The 21,567-nt window shown below is 47.5% G+C and overlaps 1 protein-coding gene across 6 annotated transcripts in view; it reads left to right on the plus strand.

Annotated features, from left to right (window-relative positions):
• LOC140424909 (LIM zinc-binding domain-containing Nebulette-like) overlaps nucleotides 1-21,567 on the plus strand; it is a 524,814-nt gene that overhangs the window by 494,134 nt on the left and 9,113 nt on the right. For all 6 annotated transcript variants that reach the window (XM_072508537.1, XM_072508541.1, XM_072508543.1 and 3 more), the window contains one exon: nucleotides 11,976-12,100. In XM_072508537.1, the coding sequence (XP_072364638.1) occupies nucleotides 11,976-12,100 (125 nt within the window). The remainder of the gene's footprint in view (nucleotides 1-11,975; nucleotides 12,101-21,567) is intronic.

Genomic DNA, 21,567 nt, shown 5'->3' on the forward strand with positions numbered 1-21,567 from the left:
ATGTGAACTTCGTTGAAAACCTAGGTGCCAAATGATCACTCTCCCTGTCACCTGTGGTAGTGCGAAGGGCACCCCCTAACCAGGTCATCAGCCCACTTTTCGCCTGCTGACCCTTTTATGGGGCCTGGGTGATGGTCTAAGGCAGCCATGAGTGACACCCACTCTTTACTCCCCTGTCTTCAGCTGGTCCGTTTCTGAAGGCGTAGGTAACCTGCCCACTTCTTTAAAAATGTAACCACCTCCTCCCCCAATGAGTTCTTAACAAGGTTTTAAATAGTGTTAGTTACCCTGATTTGGGAGGAGAGTGGGATTCTAGTTCCAGCTTTAATGCCAGCGCTGAAATCAGCACCTTGAAATTGGAACCACACCTGATGGCAGTATTGACGGGGCCTTCCTTGCCTTTTGAGGGCTCTGAAAATTCAGTTCCTGTTTCAGCTAATGAGGTCGTTTCTATGTGCCCAAAATCTTAAAGAGTCACACTATCAGGAAATGAGCATTTCCTCAGGAGCTCAAGGGCACTTTCTAACTGCTGTTTATCCATGTCTCATCGAATTGAAATTGACTGTGGTGCCCCGGCGGGGGGAGGGGGGGGGGGGTGGATAGGGTTTCAAGGCTGATGGGTGTGGTGGAACAGAATGTTCAGCCATTTCATTGTGGACCAAAGCTCACCTGATGTAATTTTCAGCTGGGACTAAAATGGGCAAGTGGCCTGTCCACCTCCTTCTAGTGGAAAGTTCCCTGAATATGCAAACCAGAGCTTTACCACATTCCTGCTGGAGCATGGACATCTCACACATTGCTAACTTGTACTAAGAGCCTGACCAGTGGTGTGAAAGGGAACAGCAATGTACCTACTGGTCCTACCTTAAAGCTGTTTTGCTCCTGGCCTACGTGTGGCCCATACCTTGGAATCACCTCTCTGGTCTAACCTTAGCATGGGAATCCACTAATTTCTCTGTCCTCCCACAACAAGCAGCTATTTGGCACCTATAGCACGTGGCTGGCTTTTAAATGACACCCCAAGCGCCAGTAATGTCTTTTGACCAAAGTGGACGATTGTTTGAAACCCACCCCCCGACAAAATTTTAATCTATTTTGATCAAAAATGTATTCAATTCTGGACATTTTAAAAACATTAATATTTTGCATTCAACATCCTTTCATGCTTCCTTCATGCTTAAAAGTATATAATGGCCCAGATGTTGCAGTCAACTGTAAAGTGTTGCTTTCACTGCTGACCTTGTCGAAATGTACCTACATCTCTGTGGAAAGGATTTCACCTACCCAAAGTTAGTTTCATTCAGATAGCCAGTGACAGAGATGTCAGCAAGCAGGTTAAACAGCCAATCACTTTGAAGAGTTCTCAGACAGCAAATGGGAAGTATCAAGCATTGGCTGTGCTTCTTGTTTTAATAATTTTACAGGGAGTAAAATAATGTTTGAAACATGTAGATGAGGTTAATGGAAAAGATGAATTGGACACTTCTAATTTAGAATTTTTAAAAAGAAATATATGGGGCTGGATTCTCTGCCGTCAGGATGCTCCGTTTTGCCGGCAGCCCGGGGGTTGCCCGACACCGTAGGGCTGCCCCATAATGGGAAAACCCATTGACCAGCCGGCGAAACGGACAATCCCGCCGACGTGCAGAACGAGAAATCTGGCACGGCGCGACGGAGAAACCCGCCCATTAATTTTTTTAATGACATTTAAAACCTAGTTACGTCTTGTTCAATAAAATGTTAAATTTTGAAGGGTTTTTACTAAGTGGAAAAAGTGGAATTTTCTACAAAATCTAGTGATTTCTTCTTAGATTTCCACTATGAGGACTTTAACAGCACACGTGACACGCTGACAGTGACTTAGAATAAAAGCTTGGGAGATCCGAAAGGTGATTCAAATTGAGGTGCATTTATAGCAAAAAGAAAAGGCCCAATGCTGCATACAGCATATAGATCCCAACCAGGACTAGCGATCATGCCAGTCCCAGTCCAGGCCGCCTTTGAGGGTTGATTCTATCATCCCCAGCTGATGGGCCTCCGCATTCCATGTGCCCCACAGGGAGATCAATTAGGTTTCCTCTGTGGGTCTCGTGAGGATTATTACACTTAGGGATTTTGGTGCTTAATCGCACGTGTGGATACCAGAGGTTGCTGTCAGTTTCACAGAGTAATGGGGACGAATGCTGTTTTGTTGTCATTGCTACTACAAAATCTGGGCAAATTACAAACATTTCCATATGAAGGAAGTCAGGTTCAGCAGCTCTAATCTACAATTTTGAATTATCCGATTTTCCTATTATCTAATGAGAACCAAAGATTATGAAACCTAAAATGGAGGAGAATAACTTGAATCCCTCCTTGTTTACTAAATAAAGGGGAGGAATTGCTTGGTGGTATTGTCGCCGCATTGGTAATCCAGAGACCAAGGGTTCCAATCCACCATGGCAGATGGTGGAATTTAAACCCAGTAAAATACTTGGAATTAAAAGTCTAATAATGACCATGAAACCATTGTCGATTGTCATAAAAACCCATCTGGGTTCCTTCCTTTAGGGAAGGAAATCTGCCACCCTTACCTGATCTGGTCTACATGTGACTCCAGACCCACAGCAATGTGGTTGACTCTTAAATGCCCTCTGAAATGGCCTAGCGAGCCACTCAGTTGTGTTCAACCACAACAAAAACACAAAAAAAAGGAATGAAACCGGGCAGACCACCCAGCATCGACCTAGGAACAGGAACCATCAATGGCAAACCCAGCCCTATCAACCCTGAAAAGTCCTCTTTACTAACATCTGGGGGCTTGTGCCAAAGTTGGGAGAGCTATCTCAGGCTAGTCAAGCAACAGCCTGACAGTCATACTGACAGAATTGTATGTTATAGATAATGGGCGAAATTCTCCCCCAACGGCGGGATGCCCGCCGACTGGCGCCAAAGCCGGCGCCAATCAGACTGGCATCGCGCCGGCCCAAAGGTGCGGAAGTCTCCGCATCTTTGGCGGCCTAGCCCCAACATTGAGGGGCTAGGCCGACGCCGGAGGGATTTCCGCCCCGCCAGCTGGCGGAAATGGCGTTTGTTGCCCCGCCAGCTGGCGCGGAAATGCGGCGCATGCGCGGGAGCGTCAGCGGCCGCTGTCAGTTTCCCCGCGCATGCGCGGGAGCGTCAGCGGCCACTGAAAGTTTCCCGCGCATGCGCAGTGGGGAGAGTCTCTTCCGCCTCTGCCATGGTGGAGGCCGTAGCGGAGGCGGAAGGGAAAGAGTGCCCCCACGGCACAGGCCCGCCCGCGGATCGGTGGGCCCCGATCGCGGGCCAGGCCACCGTGGGGGCACCCCCCGGGGTCAGATCGCCCCGCGCCCCCCCCCAGGACCCCGGAGCCCGCCCACGCCGCCTGGTCCCGCCGGTAAATACCAGGTTTGATTTACGTCGGCGGGACAGGCAATTCCTGGGCGGGACTTCTGCCCATCCGGGCCGGAGAATCCAGCGGGGGGTCCCGCCAACCGGCGCGGCTGGATTCCCGCCCCTGCCCAATCTCCGGGAGCGGAGACTTCAGCGGGGGCGGGATTCACGGCGGCCAACGGCCATTCTCCGACCCGGCGGGGGGTCGGAGAATGACGCCCAATGTCCCAGACACTGCTATCATCATTCCTTGGTATGTCCCGTCTCACCGCCAGGACAAACCCAGCAAAGGTGGGCGGCACAGCGGTATACATAAAAACATAGAAAATAAGAGCAGGAGGAGGCCATTCAGCCTTTATAATAGTAATTTTTATTGTCACAATTAGGCTTACATTAACACTGCAATGAAGTTACTGTGAAAAGCCCCTAGTCGCCACATTCGGGCGCCTTTTCGGGTACACAGAGGGAGAATTCAAAATATCCAATTCACCTGACAGCATGTCTTTCGGGACTTGTGGGAGGAAACCGGAGCACCCGGAGAAAACCCACGCAGACACAGGGAGAACTTGCAGACTCCACACAGACAGTGATCAAAGCCGGGAATCGAACCTGGGACCTTGGAGCTGTGAAGCAACAGTGTTTCCCACTGTGCTACCGTGCTGTTGTGATCATGGCTGATCACCCAACTCAATAGCCGAATCCCACTTTCCCCCATATCCTTTGATCCACTTTGCCTTAAGTGCTATATCTAACTGCTTCTTGAAATGTTTTGGCCTCAACTACTTCCTGTGGTAACCACTCATCACTCTCTGGATGAAAGCATTTCTCCTCATCTGTCCTAAATGGTGTACCCCGTATCCTCAGACTCTGACCCCTGGTTCTGGACACCCCCACCATCGGGAACATTCTTCTTGCACCTATCCTGTCTAGTTCTGTTAGAATTTTATAGGCTTCTATGAGATCCCGTCTCATTCCTCTGCACTCCAGCGAATACAATCCTAACCGACTCAATCTCTCCTCATACGTCAGTCCCGCCATCCCAGGAATCAGTCTGGTAAATCTTCGCTGCACTCCCTCTGTAGCAAGCATACCCTTCCTCAGACAAGGAGACCAAAAATGCACACAATATTCTAGGTGTGACCTCACCAAGGCCCTGTATAATTGCAGCAAGACATCCCTGCTCGAATCCTCTCGCATATGAAGGCCAGCCTTCTTTACCGCCTGCTGTACCTGCATGCTTACCTTTGGTGACTGGTGTACGAAGACATCCAGGTCTATCAGAATCTTTATTAGTGCCACAAGTAGGCTTACATTAACACTGCAATGAAGTTACTGAAAATCCCCTAGCCGCCACACTCAGGCGCCTGTTCGGGTACAATGTGGGAGAATTCAGAATGTCCAACTCACCTAACAAGCACGTCTTTCGAGACTTGTGGGAGGAAACTGGAGCACCCGGAGGAAACCCACCCAGACATGGGGTGAACATGCAGACTCCACATAGACAATGACCCAAGCTGGAAACCAAACCCGCTGAGAAGCAACAGTGCAAACTACTGTGTCTTGTTGCACATCCACCTTTCCTAATTTATGGCCATTCAGATAATAGTCTGCCTTCTCATCTTTGCTACCTAAGTGGATAACCTTGCATTTACCCAGCTTATACTGCATCTGCCACTCATTTGCCCATTCGTTCAACTTGCCAAACTCACACTGAAGGAGCTCTGCAACCTTCTCATAGCTCACCCTCCCACCCAACTTGGTGTCATCAGCAAATTTGGAAATATTACATTTTGTTCCCTCACCTACCTCTGTTTTTGACACCATCTTGTCCTTCAGACCCTGGAGTGGCAGACAAAGATCGGTACATGCTTCATGACAAAATTCCTCACGTATAAATACCGGAACGCATTCCCGGTGGGCAACTCAAATTCCTCCACTAACCCCTACAAGCTCGAGAAGCTGCCCCCAACGAATAGATCCCAAAACAGCTCAATCCCCGCCCGTTGCCACCCCCAAAACCCCTGTCCAGCCCCCCCGGAGCAAACCAATGATTCCCACAGTTCAGTGCCCAAACCGAGGCCCCCTCCAGATTCAGGTGTTGCCGCCACTGTCCCCACACCCTCGGGGCTGCCACCACTACCAGGCTTGTGGAGTACCTGGCTGGTGGGAACGGTAGAGACGCCGTCAACATTCCCCCTAATCTCGAATCCTTACAGAGGCTGCCTCCATCCGCTCCCATACCGACCCCTCCCCCACTACCCACTTCCCAACCATGGTTATATTCGCAGCTCAGTGATAATTCATCAAGTTTGAGAGAGTCAACAAAAACACTAAACTAACAATTCCTCTCCCCAGGCTGGGGTTTATATACTGTGAGGTTCCCCCTTGTTAAGGGGAACCCCACTCTCAATTACCAGGGGAGTTCATACTCAGAGGTAAATGTGGGGAAGCTGATGGAGCATAGCCCATGGCCCCCGAAGGGGATGTAACACCTCTTTCTCCCCTCCCCCCACCACCCCCAAGTCCGGAGAGATACATCCACGCCTGCTGGCTGAGGCGGAACCCTCTCGTCCACTTAGGAGTGGACGACTGTCCGGCGTCGACAGAGCAGGACCGGGTGGCATGTATCGCACCAGCACCCGCCACTTTCATGCGGAGCGGCAAGGCAGGGATGGTGTGGTTGGCAGGGGGGCCGGTTTACAGGGAGTGGCTGTATTACGACGTCGGTGGGAAAATGTCGAAGTCGGTGTCCGAGTTTCCAGTAGAATCTCAGCCTCCTGGACCACCACAGGCAGAGGTGACGGCGATCTGGGCGAAGCTCTAGGCAGCCAGCCAGGTGGTGACGGAGACCACAGGTGATCCCGGACAGACGTGTCCTGAGCTTGCTCCAGAGGCTCCTCTGTGTGGCTGTGGATGTGGTCCATGTGGCGGCAGGCTTCATGTCTCTGTACTTCATGCCTCAGCCGGACCACGGTCGTCGGTTTACAAGTTCTGGACCTTGAGCCACTTCAAGTGGGTCGACACCATGTCGAGGAACGTTGCCCCCTGTAATGGGCCAGCAAAGTCGATGTGGATGCGGGACCACAGTGTCCCACACCACTCCTAAGGGTGCATTGGAGCAGCAGGTGGGGCCTTCTCGTTTTCCTTGCAAAGGCCGCAGGGCTGGGCACTTTCTCAATGTCGGGAGTCTATCCTGGACCACCAAACGTAGCTGTGGGCACGCATCTTCATTTTGGACACCAGGTCGGCGCTCTGATCCGTTGGGCATTCAGTGTGCGAGAGCATCCCCCCGCCGTAAGTGGGAGCATCACACATGAGGAGAAGTGGTTTTGCAGGGTCAAAGGGCGTGAGCAGCTTGTTTAACCTCCAGGTGCAGGAGTCCAATTACCACTGGTGCCCTTTCTTCAACAATTGTGGAGCGGGGTGAGCAGCGTGGCTAAGTTGGGGATGCATTTTCCGTGATAATTGATGAGCCCTAATAAAATCTCAATTCTCCATATATATATATGTATAAACATTACAATGTCCCCAAACAGTCCCATCCCATCCCCACTGAAAAACGTCCCATATCAACCCACTCTGCTCAGTCCAAGTCCCTGTGCTTTAACGAAAACCTCCGTTTCCTCCGCCGTCTCATAAAGGTGATCTTTGGAGTTGTGCATTACCCTCACCCTTGGCGGGTACCCCAAAACCCACACTACTTCGACAACACCGACTTCGCCTTGTTAAATGCCGCACACTCTTTTCCAGCTCTGCCACGACATCCTGATAGATCCTGCTATCCAACCGCATTTCACGATTTTCTTTGGCCTGTTTCAGGACCCTCTTCTTCATCCAGTAGCTGTGATAGGACATTATCACCTCCTGTGATGGCTCATTTGCCCTTGGCCTTGCCAAGAGCATTCGGGGGTCCCTGTCCAGCTCGGTGGCGGGAGGGGGGGGGGTCTGTTCCTCCTCCTTCTCCCTCAAACAAAGAACAATACAGCACAGGAACAGGCCCTTCGGCACTCCAAGTCTGTACTGGTCACGATACCAACCTTGGCCAAAACCCTCAGCACTTCCTTGTGCCTAACTTCTTTATACCCATCCTATCCATGTATTTGTCGAGATGTCTTTTGATAACACCTTTAAAGTATCTGCCTCCACAACCTCTCCTGGCAACGCGTTCCAGTAACTCACCACCCTCTGTGTAAAAAAAACAACCTCGCACATCTCCTCTAAACTTTGCCTCATGGACCTTGAATCTATGCCCCCTGGTGACTGACCCCTCCACCCTGGGAAAGGGTGCCTGCCCATCCACTCTATCCATGCCCCTCATAACCTTGTAGACCTACTTTACAACGTTACAAATATCTCAGCAAAGTACTCGGTTGGCCTCGGGCCCTCCACCCCCTCCGGCAACCTCACAATCCTGAGTTTCCTCATCTTCAACCTGTTACCCAAATCATCAACCTTAGCCCTGAGGCCCTTATTCATCTCCTACACCACCTGCAGCTCAGCTTCCAGTGAGGCTGTTTGATTGTTGTGTCACGACAAAAGTCTCCTTCACCCCTTTCAGCACCTCTCCTTGCTCCCGCACTGTCTCCAAGGTTTTTCCCAATGTCTCCCTTATTGGGCTCAGCGCCTCTTCCACAGACTTTTTGAGGGTCTTCTTCCCTTGCCTCTCAAAATGCTTGCTGAATTGTCTCTCAAACACAGCTGCCATTACCTCCATCAGCTTATCCACTGTAATAGGCGTGACCCCACCCAATGAGATTGCCTCCTGTCTTTGTTCCCAATGGGCTTCGCACCTTCTCCGTCTCCTCTGAAGGGCTACCACTTGTACCCTTATTTCCAACATTCTTTTTTGGGGTCTCTGACATCCTCTTACAAAGGACTATTAGATGGGCCAGGTCTGTCCAAAAAATTTCCTCCGGAACTGGGCTAAAAGGACCAAAATCTGAGTGCTCTGGCGGGAGCTACCTTGTGTGCGACCTCCCTCTACATGCCGCCCCCAATCTATGTTCTTCAGTTCCCGCCTAATATTGTTATAATTAGCCTTCCCCCAATTTAGCACATTCATCCTCGGACCACTCTTATCCTTGTCCACCAGTACTTTAAAACTTACTGAATTGTGGTCACTGTTACCGAAATGCTCCCCTACTGAAACATCTACCACCTGGCCGGGCTCATTCCCCAATACCAGGTCCAGTACCGCCCCTTCCCTAGTTGGACTGTCTACATATTAAAGGAAGAGACATGCAATCAAGTGAAAAAGTTTATTTTTGTCAAATTTTTTTTGATAAAAAGAAATTATATAATAGTGAAGAAATAACATTTGTGGGAAGAAAATAATACGGTGAGCATATCTGACTCCCAGGCTCGGGTAGAGTGGGGTCAAGGGTCACTCGATCCATTCAGAATGCAGGAAAAGACCAGCATGCAAAGCTGGTAATTAGTTCAGTGTGCACTGCGCCTATAATACAGCACTTAGCAGAATTTGTCCTGGTAAGTTATTTTATTTAAACTGCTGCTCCAGTGTCCACTTCCATTTTCTCCAGTTGTCCGTCCAGTAAAGGAGCGACCCAGTAACGGTTTGTTGCGCACACAATGACCAGTACGTTCAACGACAGGTCGTCATCTGACTGTACCTCTGTGTTCCTTTATCGTGCCCTTTTTGTATCACGTGGACCCATTTCCCTCTATTCGGTTTTCCATTTCAAACACTTAGGGCTGGATTCTGAGCAGCCTCGCGCTGGAATCGCGTTTGACTCGGGGGCGGAGAATCCGATTTTGCGCCGAAATTGGGCCCGGCACCAGTCCGGCGATTCTCTGGGCCCCGAGAATCGGTGCGTTCACGTAGTACTCTGCGTGGCTGGGAGGGCATTGCCAGAGGCCCGCCCAGTGATCCTCTGCTCCCGACCGGCCATGTTCCTGATGGCGTGGAACTAACATGCTATGGCCGGTCAGGATGCGGGCTCAACCTGTGGCCGCGCTGGCGGGGGGGGCGGGGGATCGGGCACTGGGGGGGGCTTTATGGGCGGCCGGGGGAGAGATCGGGCCGGACAGATCTTCGGGCGCTCGGCCGATGGGGGGCCTACATTTTCCAGATGCCTCCGTGGTCTGAGTCCGCCATGGCGCTCAATGCGGCCACTGTAGGCCGTCGCCGTGCGCATGCATGGACACAAAGCCGGATGTGCGGGGACCCGTATCCGCAGTTAAAGCTGCGTGAATCACTCCGGGTCCCTGTTAACCCCCTGAACGTGAGTGAATCAACTTGTATTTTTTTGAGGAAACTCGGGAATGCAAGACAAGCTTTTGTACGCCGGCGTGAGGACATAGCCACATTTTGGGAGAATCCAGCCCTTCTTGCTTTTTATAGTTTTTGTTTGGTTTGGGTTATGGGATGAGACCTATGCAGACACGGGGAAAATGTGCAAATTCCCATGGACAGTGACCCGGGGCCGGAACCAAACCCAGATCATCGGCGTCATGAGGCAGCAGGGCTAACCACTGTGCCACCGTGCCACCTCTGTACCCCTTTTTACTACAGTGCTGCGGGCCCAGTTTTTGCACATCGGTGGCAATTTCAAATCTACGTCTGTGATCGGGTCTCAGTGGACATTTTATAGATTCCACTGCTCAAACCTAATTGCTGGACTTCCTTAGCTGCTAATTCCATAAAGATTGCAACTTCTAAAGCCTTCTTTAGGTTTAAGTTACCTTCTGTTAACAGCTTTATTTGGATAGCTTCGCTTCTTAACCCAAATACTGGTCTGTCTCCAATGGTGTCGTTAAACCGTTTCCAAATTCACAGTATTCAGCTAATTTCTTCAAAGTAGCTTCTAACTGTATGATTGATTCACCTTTTTGGTTTCTTTTATGGAACCTAAACCTTTCGGCAATGACCAAAGTTTGAGGTGAGAAGTGGCCCTGCAATACCTCCACAATCTCAGCATAGGTTTTCGAACCTTATTTTTCTGGCTGCAACAGGCTTTGCAGGAAGTTGAATGTCCCACCCCCGTAAAGCGTAATCAGGAAAGTTGGGGCTACAATATCTGCAACAATTATATTTGCTTGGGCAAAATAATAGAATCTTTCAGTTTATGAACTCTATCACTTGGTGTTCTCAACATGCTGTATGACGACGCCAAAGATTCCTGCCATTTTAATTATGTAATGGGCTTGCATAAGCATGGTGTGCCACGTAATTTTAGCACCTCACTTTTTACAAGCAGGATAATTGCTACTCACAATGCTCCCTGTACTGTTTCAGATCTTTCCGGGCAGAAAACGTGGCAAGCTTCATCCAAAATGCACATTTAAGTTTTGGTTTGTTTGATGGCTGCTATCAGTGTTTACCATCCCTCCGCGTCAGCTTTGGTGTAGTGAAGATTTTAGCACAATCCTTTTTGAATGTCTGCACATGGATTGATGAAACTTCTATATATTTTTTTACTTCTCAGGGAGTCTGCCAACATGGTTTTGACTTTCTCGTCGCCAGTTTTCTTTGTGGTATTTTTAAAGTACAGGCTTGCAGACGACGAACATACAAACAAACAAGAGCTTTATTGGAAAGGTGTTTGCCTTACAGGGTGTTAGGATAGACTGCTCATTTGCCTGGGCAAATGACTGATGATGTCATCAATCGCTAACGTGATCGGGCTCTTAAAGTGACCTTCTTCCAACTAGGAACAAACATGAATACATAACAGATAGATTCTTGATAAGCAAGGGGGTGAAAAGTTAGTGCGGGTAGGTGAGAATGTGGAGCTGAGGTTACAATCTGATCAGCTATGATCTTATTGAATAGTTTGAGGCACTGATTGGCCTACCCCTGCTCCTAATTCATATGTTCGTAAGTGTCCCTTTTTTCCCCCCTGAGCGTGGGTCACCCTGAGGTTTAATAACCCTTACTTGGACATCGGGAGCCATTTGGTGTTTAATTGTGGCTGATTTTATCACCCACTAGTTTCAACGACAGGTGAGTTACCTACCTGAAAGCTTTGTCAGTAAATGCAAATTGAGATTCCAGGATGTATATGTAATAAGGCACGGGGAGTTCGCAGTGAGTTTTAGAAATTATATTTATTTAACAACAATATTATCGACACGAGGGCCGCTTACAGCTCACCGGGTCCTCTCTCCTTTCTGGTCGGCTATCACGCTGGTAAGCTACACCGCCCATAGCAGGGGAGCCCGCAGTTCCAATGAGCATGGGGAAACAATGAACCCCAGCTGGATGTGTCCCATGCACATTATTACTGTATAGGGAAGTGTTGAGAAGTCAGCAAAGCCCTTGACGGTAACTTTAAACAAAAGCTTTCCTCTATGGGGCCAGGATAAGGATGATGCAAACCAAGGCATTCGGCTGAGTTTCCTGAATTTCAGGTCCTTTATGTAGATCAAAATTATTCACAAAAATTGGTAGCTGATAGTTTGATTTTATCCTAAGAGCTAACTGTGGTTTGCAACAGGGAATTCACAAGAAAAGATTTAACATTTTGAACGCATAGAATTAAAGACAAAATTAAATCAAACATGTATCAACATTGTAATATTTTACTTTATATCTTGACATTTTTTTTGTTATCAATTAGCTGCTGTACTTCCTGGAGCATACCAGCAGATGCATTCTCCTCATTCTCCTGGATACGGCTATATGCATCAGTCCAGTGTTTCCTCTATGAGGCCGCAGCATTCTCTTCCTCATACAATCAATATGGTGAGTAGACCACAGTGTCTTCGCTGATTAATGAGTCATCGAGTCATTACCTCACAGGAGGAGGTCACTCGGCCCATTGAGTTCATGCCGGTGGATTTTCTCTTGCACTGTATTTATCATTAGTGAATTGTTTGTTCCGTTTTAAAGAAAAGCACATTTTCCACCAACTGATTGAACCTTATTTTCCTGAACTGTGGGAAAATATTCAGGATTATGAACTTGTCCGTATACCTCCCAGCAGTGTTAGTTTTAAAAGATAAAGTGTGTCAGAACATTAATCTTGGCATGTTAGAATTACTTGGAAGGAACTGGCTAATTGTTCAGAAAGCTTAAACTTACCAAAAAAAGGGAAGCGGGTGGAAGGTTAATAAAATATTTATGGTATTGTACTACTTATAGTTTATGGAATGGATGCACTATGAAACAGGCTATTTCACCCCGAATATCTGGATAGGTCCCAGCCAGCACATTTTGCATTTAACAGTAAATAAATCTGTCAAATTATTTTGATCATCAGAAATAACAATTATATCACAGGGATATAAGCATTTAGCAAATAATTTATGCCAACATTTTAGTAAAATTACCAAACTTTGAATTTCTTTTTTTAAACAAAGTCCTTTTATCAAGTATAATTTCCAGAAGTTCTTCAAATGATCACTTAACGATCTTCGTCTTTACTCTCCAAAGTGCCTATTAAATTGTATGGAATGCATATCACTCCATTTTTAAAGGGAGGGAGTGGTTTCACTCCCCATTTTATTGAGAAAAATAATCTCAGTTTTTTCTAAGCTTTTTGAGGTCATGTGCCACTTGATATCATGCGCATTAAATTTTGATTACACATAATCATTACACATCAGAATTACAGTTTGAGCTACTCTGACCCCGAATTTCCTGAAACTAATCTGGAGTTGCTTATTTTTTCCCCCCATTTTATGCCAAAATGCCACCACATAAATTTCTTTGATCTCTTGTGCCACCTCCAGGATACGTCAATCGAGACCCTCCTCCACTTATTTATGTGTCCCCATGGCCACTCACACGATACCATCTCACACGAGTTTCCTAAATTTATCAAAGTGACGGAAAAATTTAGATACAGCAGAACCTGGAGTGACCTGATAGCCGCCTAACTGGAGGAGTAACTGTATTCCTCGGGTCTGACACTTTGTTTTTTTCTTAGGAAAGAAACACTTTTATCAATATTGATTCCTTCTTATTCAATAATAATACCTTGCCTGTTTCTGTAGCTTCAAAAACACTGTCCCAAAATGAAATAAAGTAACTCGCATGATTCCAAAGGAATCCCAAGCTTTAAATGCCTTTCCGTTAAAGAATAACAGTGAGATTGTTGTCTTTTAATCATTGTCAAAAAACATTATTCTCTTTCTCGCTCTCTCTCTCCCCACCCCCCCTCTCTCTCTCTCTCTCTCTCTCTCTCATATATATATATATACATCTCACATATCGCTCTCCCTTTAAAGAGAGGCAGCACTTTTACTTCCCCCATTTTATGAAGAAAAATAATTTTTCCATTTTGTTTTTTGAGAAGTTTTCTCAGCCGTTTGGATTCAGGTGTGCTCAAGTGAGGGGCCCTGCCTCATATCCTGCTCCATGATATCACTATTGCATGGCCCCTTGGAATAGTTTCATTCATAATACCAGGGGACATGACTTAGGCCCAGCGTGAGAATTCCTAAGGAACCATAAGCCTCATGGGGACCATGCTATTGTTTGAAAATGAATGAAAATGAATGTTTGGTTATCTGCCTCTTCTGACCAGTGGTATGGGTTCTTGTGGAGGCCTGACTTTTAAGCAGGCACAAAATTCAAGGTATGTTCTTCCATTTCATGATGTGCTCAGCTGATGCGCCCCATTTTGCCTGACCCTCAGCAGCCGAACAAATCAAAGAGAATATTGTGTTCTTCGTTTACCAGCATACACAATATAAAGTGAGGGAGTACACAGAATAATAATACTGCCCTAGATATGCTTCCCCCTTTCCTGCTGGAGTGCTTGGGTTTCTTCAATTGAAGTTTGAAAGATTTTTCACTGAACTGCTTGATTTATATTTCTTGCACTCCTTTCTGGGTTTCACATGGAAGGGCACTGATTTACTGTTATATGCCGTATTGTGTGTGTTAACATTTGACTCCTGCAGTTTGTTCAGTATAATTTGCAATAGGGATGGAACTGTAATGACTTGTTCAGAAGTGGTAATGTTGTTTTGCATCATTGTTTTTTCATTATTAGAGCTAATAATGACTCATGGAAATGTAGAAAAATATATTATGAAGTCATTTTACCTTTCCTATTTTTGATGTAACTGAACTTATTATGCAATTTTCTGTATAATGAAATATAAACACATTAAAATGTTATACACATAATTATGTCCTGTTCTTGGCTATGTGAATACATATAGAATGTTTTTATGGATCTGTCTGATAACTTAGATGCATGACTTTTGTGAAATCTCCTGAAATAAAACAACAAAAAAGTCACCCATCAGCTGTTTATGCCCATACCTGGCAGAGTTTATAGATTTATTTAATTTTGGTTTCTTGCCTGCAATTTTTAAGTTAACCTTGACTCAGTGGCAGGACTTATGCCCCTAAGTCAAAAAGAAGGTCACAGGTTCAAACTCCACTCTAGAGACTTGAGCAGATAACCAAGCCTGACACTTCAGTAGAGTGCTGAAGTAGAAGTACAACCTTTCAGAGGAAACATTACGCTGAGGCCATGTTTTCCCCTCAGGTGGATGTAAAATATCACATGAAACTTTGCAAAGAGGAGGACTTTTCTCAGTGCTCTGGTGAACATTTGTCCTTCAAGCAGCAATACCACAAAACATACCATCAGGCGATTCATCCCATCGTTTATGGGATTATGTTGCGTCCAAATGAACTGCCATGGTTCCTATACAATACAATACAACAGTAGCTACAATTCAAAAGTATTTAATTGGCGGTAAAGCACTTAATGTGCTCAGAGATCATGAAAGGCACTATCTAAATACAAGTTATTTTCTGCTTAAGAAAACTAGCACAGCAACTGCACGTGAACACAAAAAGGAACTTACACTTACAAGCACTATGAGGTGAGTTTTACCGGCCACTCTTGCATATTTGAGGGTGTAGAAGCACGTAGAATAAAGCGGGCAGCCTTCCTACCACCTTCCTGCCCGCCCCCAATCTATCCCTCATATTATGGGGCAGGTAAGGCATTAGGCAGCCTACCTGCCCTCGGCCTATTGAGGTGTTTAGGTTTCTCTCCACTGCCCCCTGCCCCCACCCCACCCTCCAGATCATAACCCTTCTTTGTGCCTACCTCCCTGGCCTCTAAAAGCCAACCAAAATGCCTGGATTTATCTGAAATCAGTATCCAACATCCGTTCTTCTTAGGACTCCTTGTTGTGCCCACTGTGACCGTACACCTGCCTATATTTCTTTGCAGCCTCCCTGCGTCCCCCTCATAGTTTACATTTCCACCTAGCTTTGTATCATCAGCAGACCTGGACCCATTACAATCTGTCTTCTAAGTAATTATTATAGGTTGTGAACAATTGAGGCAGCACTGGACTAACTGGCACTTCACTAGTCTCAGCTTGCTAACTTGAAAATGTCCCAATTATGCGTACTTATTGCATTTTGTTTATTGACCAATCCTCTACCCCCAACTCCATGACCCCTTATCATTCCCACAACCTTTGTATGGCACCTCGGCAAATGTTTCCTGGAAATCCAAGTAAACTACATCTACTGATGCCTCTTTATCGATCCTACTCGTTACATCCTCAAAAAATTCTAATAAATTTGTCAAACGTGATTTCCCCTTTTTAAAACCATGTTGACTTTGTCTGAACATGCTAAGTTTTTTTAAGGAAGTAACAAGGAGCACTGATGAGGGCAGTGCAATGGATGTTATCCATATGGATTTTAGATCCCATGGCAGACTGCTCAGAAAAGTGCGATCGCATGGGATACAGGGGAGATGATGAGTTGGATCCAAAATTGGCTCAGTGACAGGAAACAAAGGGTAATGGTCAACTGATGTTCTTGCGAATGGTAAACGGTTTACACTGACGTTCCACAGGGCTCAGTGTTGGGGTCCTTGCTGCTTATTGTAAATATTAATGAATTGCTCTTAAATGTGGGAGGCGTGATTGGGAAATTTGCAGGTGTCACAGAAATTAGTTGTGTAGTTGATAGTGAAGAGGATCACCTTTGGCCCCAGAATGACATCAATGATTGGGATGAATGGGCGGAAAAGTGGAATTTAACCCAGAAAAGTGGGCTGTAATGGGTGGGATTTACCGGCTGATCATGCCGGTGTCGGTCCCACGCGCATGGGTTTCCTGGAAACAAGTAGTGTAGTCAATGGGAAACCCTGTTGACAATGGCGGGACCGGTAGATCCCGTTGGCTGGCCGCCTCTGCTGCTGAAAAACACGCAGCAGGTTGGTCGGTAAATCACGCCCAATGCTTCTAGGCAAACAAAGCATGAGAAATACACGATAAATGGGAGGATATTGAGAGGTATTGAGGAAATGGGAAACCTTGGAGTGCATGTTCCCAGGTCCTTGGAAGGTGTCAGGACAGGTGGATAAGGTAGGAAAGAAAGCATACGGAATGCTTTCCTTTATTGGGCGATGTATTGAATACAAATGCAGCGATGTAATGAGCTGTGTAAAACTCAGGTGAGGCCACAGTTGGAATTGTGTGCACAGGTCTGGTCACCACGTTGCAGCAAGGGCATAATTGCTCTGGAGAAAATGTGGAGGAGATTTACAAGAATGCTGCCAGGGCTTTAGAATTGCAGCTATGAGGAAAGATTGGATAGGCTAGGGTTGTTTTCCTTAGAACAGAGGAGGCCAAGCGGTGACCTGATTGAGATGTATAAAGTTATGAGGGGCCCAGACAAGGTGGACAGGAAAGATTTGTTTGCCCTAGCTGAGGGGTCAGTTACCATGGGACATGGATTTTGAATGATTGGCAGGACGATTAAAGGGGTCACAAAGAAAAGCCTTTTTGCCCAAAGCGTGGTGGGTGTCTGGAATTCACTGTCTCAGTTGGTGAATGAGGCTAAAAAACTCAACTTATTTAATATCTAAAATGTATTTTATTCCAAGCTTATTCAAACAGTTACAAAATATGAACAATCTGGGGAACATGCTCCCCATCTCACATTTCTACAGTTTGTACAGGTTTTTCCCCATTTTAACGCCCCACCCCTGCTCCTTAAACATGGCCACGGACAGCCCCCACCTTCCCTCGAAGCCCTCTGCTGAACCCCTCAATTCATATTTGATCTTTTCCAAAGGGAGAAAATCATTTAAGTCTTCTAGCCAGGCCGTCACTCCCGGCAGCATTGCCGACCGCCATTCCAATAAGATCCTTCGCTAGGCAACCAGAGAAGTGAAGGTGACAACATCGGCCTCCCTCCCTCTATCAGCCCCGGCTTCTCTGATATCCTGAATATCGCCACCGTAGGGTCCAGCCCGACGTCCTCCCCCCACAATTTTTGTTTGTGTCATGAACACTCCTGCCCAGTATCTCTCCAACTTCTCACAGCCTCAGAACATATGCGCATGGTTTGCTGGTCCCCACCCACACTTTTCACACTCGTCTGCCACTCCCTGGAAGAACCCACTCATTTTCGGCCGAGACTATGCACCTTGTGTACCACATTGAATTGTATCGGGCTTGTCCTCACACACTAGGAGGTCGCGTTTACCCTGCATAGTGCCTCACTCCACACTTCCCAATTTATCTCCCCTCCCAGGTCCTCCCCACACGTCTCCTAATTCTTTACCACCTGCTCATCCCCCTGTTCTCCCAGCCATCCATACATGTATCTCATATATGGACTTCAGTAAGGCCTTTGACAAGGTCCCTCATGGTAGACTAGTACAAAAGGTGAAGTCACACGGGATCAGGGGTGAACTGGCAAGGTGGATACAGAACTGGCTAGGCCATAGAAGGCAGAGGGTAGCAATGGAGGGATGCTTTTCTAATTGGAGGGCTGTGACCAGTGGTGTTCCACAGGGATCAGTGCTGGGACCTTTGCTCTTTGTAGTATATATAAATGATTTGGAGGAAAATGTAACTGGCCTGATTAGTAAGTTTGCAGACGACACAAAGGTTGGTGGAATTGCGGATAGCGATGAGGACTGTCTGAGGATACAGCAGGATTTAGATTGTCTGGAGACTTGGGCGGAGAGATGGCAGATGGAGTTTAACCTGGACAAATGTGAGGTAATGCATTTTGGAAGGGCTAATGCAGGTAGGGAATATACAGTGAATGGTAGAACCCTCAAGAGTATTGAAAGTCAAAGAGATCTAGGAGTACAGGTCCACAGATCACTGAAAGGGGCTACACAGGTGGAGAAGGTAGTCAAGAAGGCATACGGCATGCTTGCCTTCATTGGCCGGGGCATTGAGTATAAGAATTGGCAAGTCATGTTGCAGCTGTATAGAACCTTAGTTAGGCCACACTTGGAGTATAGTGTTCAATTCTGGTCGCCACACTACCAGAAGGATGTGGAGGCTTTAGAGAGGGTGCAGAAGAGATTTACCAGAATGTTGCCTGGTATGGAGGGCATAAGCTATGAGGAGCGATTGAATAAACTCGGTTTGTTCTCACTGGAACGAAGGAGGTTGAGGGGCGACCTGATAGAGGTATACAAAATTATGAGGGGCATAGACAGAGTGGATAGTCAGAGGCTTTTCCCCAGGGTAGAGGGGTCAATTACTAGGGGGCATAGGTTTAAGGTGAGAGGGGCAAAGTTTAGAGTAGATGTACGAGGCAAGTTTTTTACGCAGAGGGTAGTGGGTGCCTGGAACTCACTACCGGAGGAGGTAGTGGAGGCAGGGACGATAGGGACATTTAAGGGGCATCTTGACAAATATATGAATAGGATGGGAATAGAAGGATACGGACCCAGGAAGTGTAGAAGATTGTAGTTTAGTCGGGCAGTATGGTCGGCACGGGCTTGGAGGGCCGAAGGGCCTGTTCCTGTGCTGTACATTTCTTTGTTCTTTGTTCTTTTGCCCTCCTCTTCCACATCGGGGTGTAGCAACCGTTCCAGTAAGGCATACTTCGGCAGCTTGAGGACTCTTTCCATAAGACCATAAGACACAGGAGCAGAATTAGGCCACTCGGCCCATCGAGTCTGCTCCGCCATTCAATCATGGCTGATATTTTTCTCATCCCCATTCTCCTGCCTTCTCCCCATAACCCCTGATCCCCTTATTAATCAAGAACCTATCTATCTCTGCCTTAAAAACACTCAAAACTTCCGTGTGAAGTCCCTTACCTGCAAATATCTAAACTCGCTTCCTCTTGGGAGCTCTACCCTCTCCTTTAGTTCCTCTATGCTAGCAAATCTCTCTTCCAGGTACAAAACCCTTGCCCTCAACAGCCCCAATTCTCTCCACTGCCTATACATACGTCTGTCATCCTGGCTCAAATCCATGATTTTCACACAACTCCTGCCGCTCTATCCTAAAATGTCTCTTCACCTGGTTCCACACCTTCATCGTGGACTGCACAACTGGGCTCTCCGTATATCTCCTTGGTGCCAGTGACAACGCCACTGTCACCATAGCCCTCAGGCTGGACCCCCTACAAGATTCTCCCGCCATCCTAACCCATTCTGCCCCTTCTCCTTCCCACCACCGCCTCACCTACTCCACGTTTGCCACAATTGGTTTGGCAATGCCAACCTCCCCTTCTGCCTCTGTAACAGGACCCTCTTTACCCGTGGCATCTTCCCCGCCCACACAAACTCTGAAATAATCGTATCCACTTCCAGTAAAAGGCCTTTGGAACAGAAATCGGGAGGGTCTGGAATATGAATAGGAATCTTGGCAGGACATTCATCTTCACCACTTGGACCCTCCCTGCCAGAGTCAGATGCAGCGTGTCCCACCTCTTCAGATCCTCCCTAACCTCCTCCACCAGCTTTGTTAAAGTCCATTTACGCAGCGTCGTCCACTCTCACGTTACCTGGATCTCCAGATAGCTGAACTTATCTCTGGCTGCTTTGAATGGCAAGCCCCCTAAACTGGCTTTCTGACTCAATACTTTCACCGGGAACACCTCACTTTTCCCTACGTTCAGCTTGTATCCTGAGATACAAGCAACCCCCTCACAAACCCTACATCGTCCCAACTCGGTGCGCATACATTCATCAACACCACCAGCATCCCCTCCAATACTCACCATCACATATCTCTCTCTCTCTCTCTCTCTACGCCTCCCCCGCCCACCCACCCCCCCCCCCCCCCCCCCCACCCCGGGTCCCTCAGTTCCTTCACACTTACAAACCCCTTCTTGCTCATCAAGATGGCCACCCCCCGCGATGTCGAGTCAAACTCTGAATGAAATACCTGACCCCCATCTCTTTCTCAGCCTAACTTGGTCCTTCACGTGGAGGTGCGTCTCCTGCAGAAAGACCACCCCCGTCTTCAAACTCCTGAGGTGCACGAAGGCTCAATATCTTTTCACCGGTCCATTGAGCCCACACATGTTCCACGTTATAAGCCTTACCGGGGGCTTGTGCCTCCATTCTCCTCTACCGTCTGCCATCCTCTCCTTTCGGCTCTGCCCCCTCTAATTTCACCCATCCAACATGGCCCCCTTCTCCACCCGTGACCATGCTTCTTTTCCAACCCTGCCATGTCGCATCTCCCTCCCTTCCCCCCTCCTCCCTCCCCCTCGGCCATCTCTCACACCATCTCCCCTACCTCACTTCCGTTCGCCAGTATTACCTGCGAGCATGGCAACTCCTGCCCAAAGGCTCTTCAAACCGACCCCCACCACTCCCCCCACCATCTCTTTATTCTGTGTACATGGCCCCCCGCGAACCTCCCTCCCTCCCACCAAAACAAAGAAACATCCCAAACCACAGGTGGCTCCTCCGAGCGAAAATAACACTGCCACAGGCAGCTGGAGGGGGAGAAGCGGCCATCCCCTTACAAACTTTTCACCCCTGCTACACATTGTCGACCCAACAAAAAGCCCCCCACCTGGGAGGAAAAGAATCCCCACTCCCCCGCCTCACCTTCCATCCCGCACTCTACCCCTTTCTTCCATTACTCCAAAGTGTCGGCACCTCCGTCTCCCAATAAAGTTCAGTTCTCCCCTAATTTGCGCTCTTTAATAAAGTCATTGGTCGCTTCTGGGGTCTCAAAGTATTATTCCCGGCCTTCAAAAGTCACCCACAGATTTACTGAGTGGAACGCCCCGAACCTAATTTGCCGTCGATAAAGCACCGCCTTGGCCTTGTTAAATCCTGCACGCCGTTTTGCCAGTTCAGCTCCAATGTCCTGATGAAGGAGCTGCTCTCCGAAAGCTAGTGATTCCAAGTAGACCTGCTGGACTTTAACCTGGTGTTGTAAGACTTCTGACTATGCCCACCCCAGTCCAACGCTGGCATCTCCACATCCTGGTATATTCGG

The sequence above is a fragment of the Scyliorhinus torazame genome, chromosome 6 (assembly GCF_047496885.1).
Source record: "Scyliorhinus torazame isolate Kashiwa2021f chromosome 6, sScyTor2.1, whole genome shotgun sequence".
NCBI classification, from domain to species: Eukaryota; Metazoa; Chordata; class Chondrichthyes; order Carcharhiniformes; family Scyliorhinidae; genus Scyliorhinus; species Scyliorhinus torazame.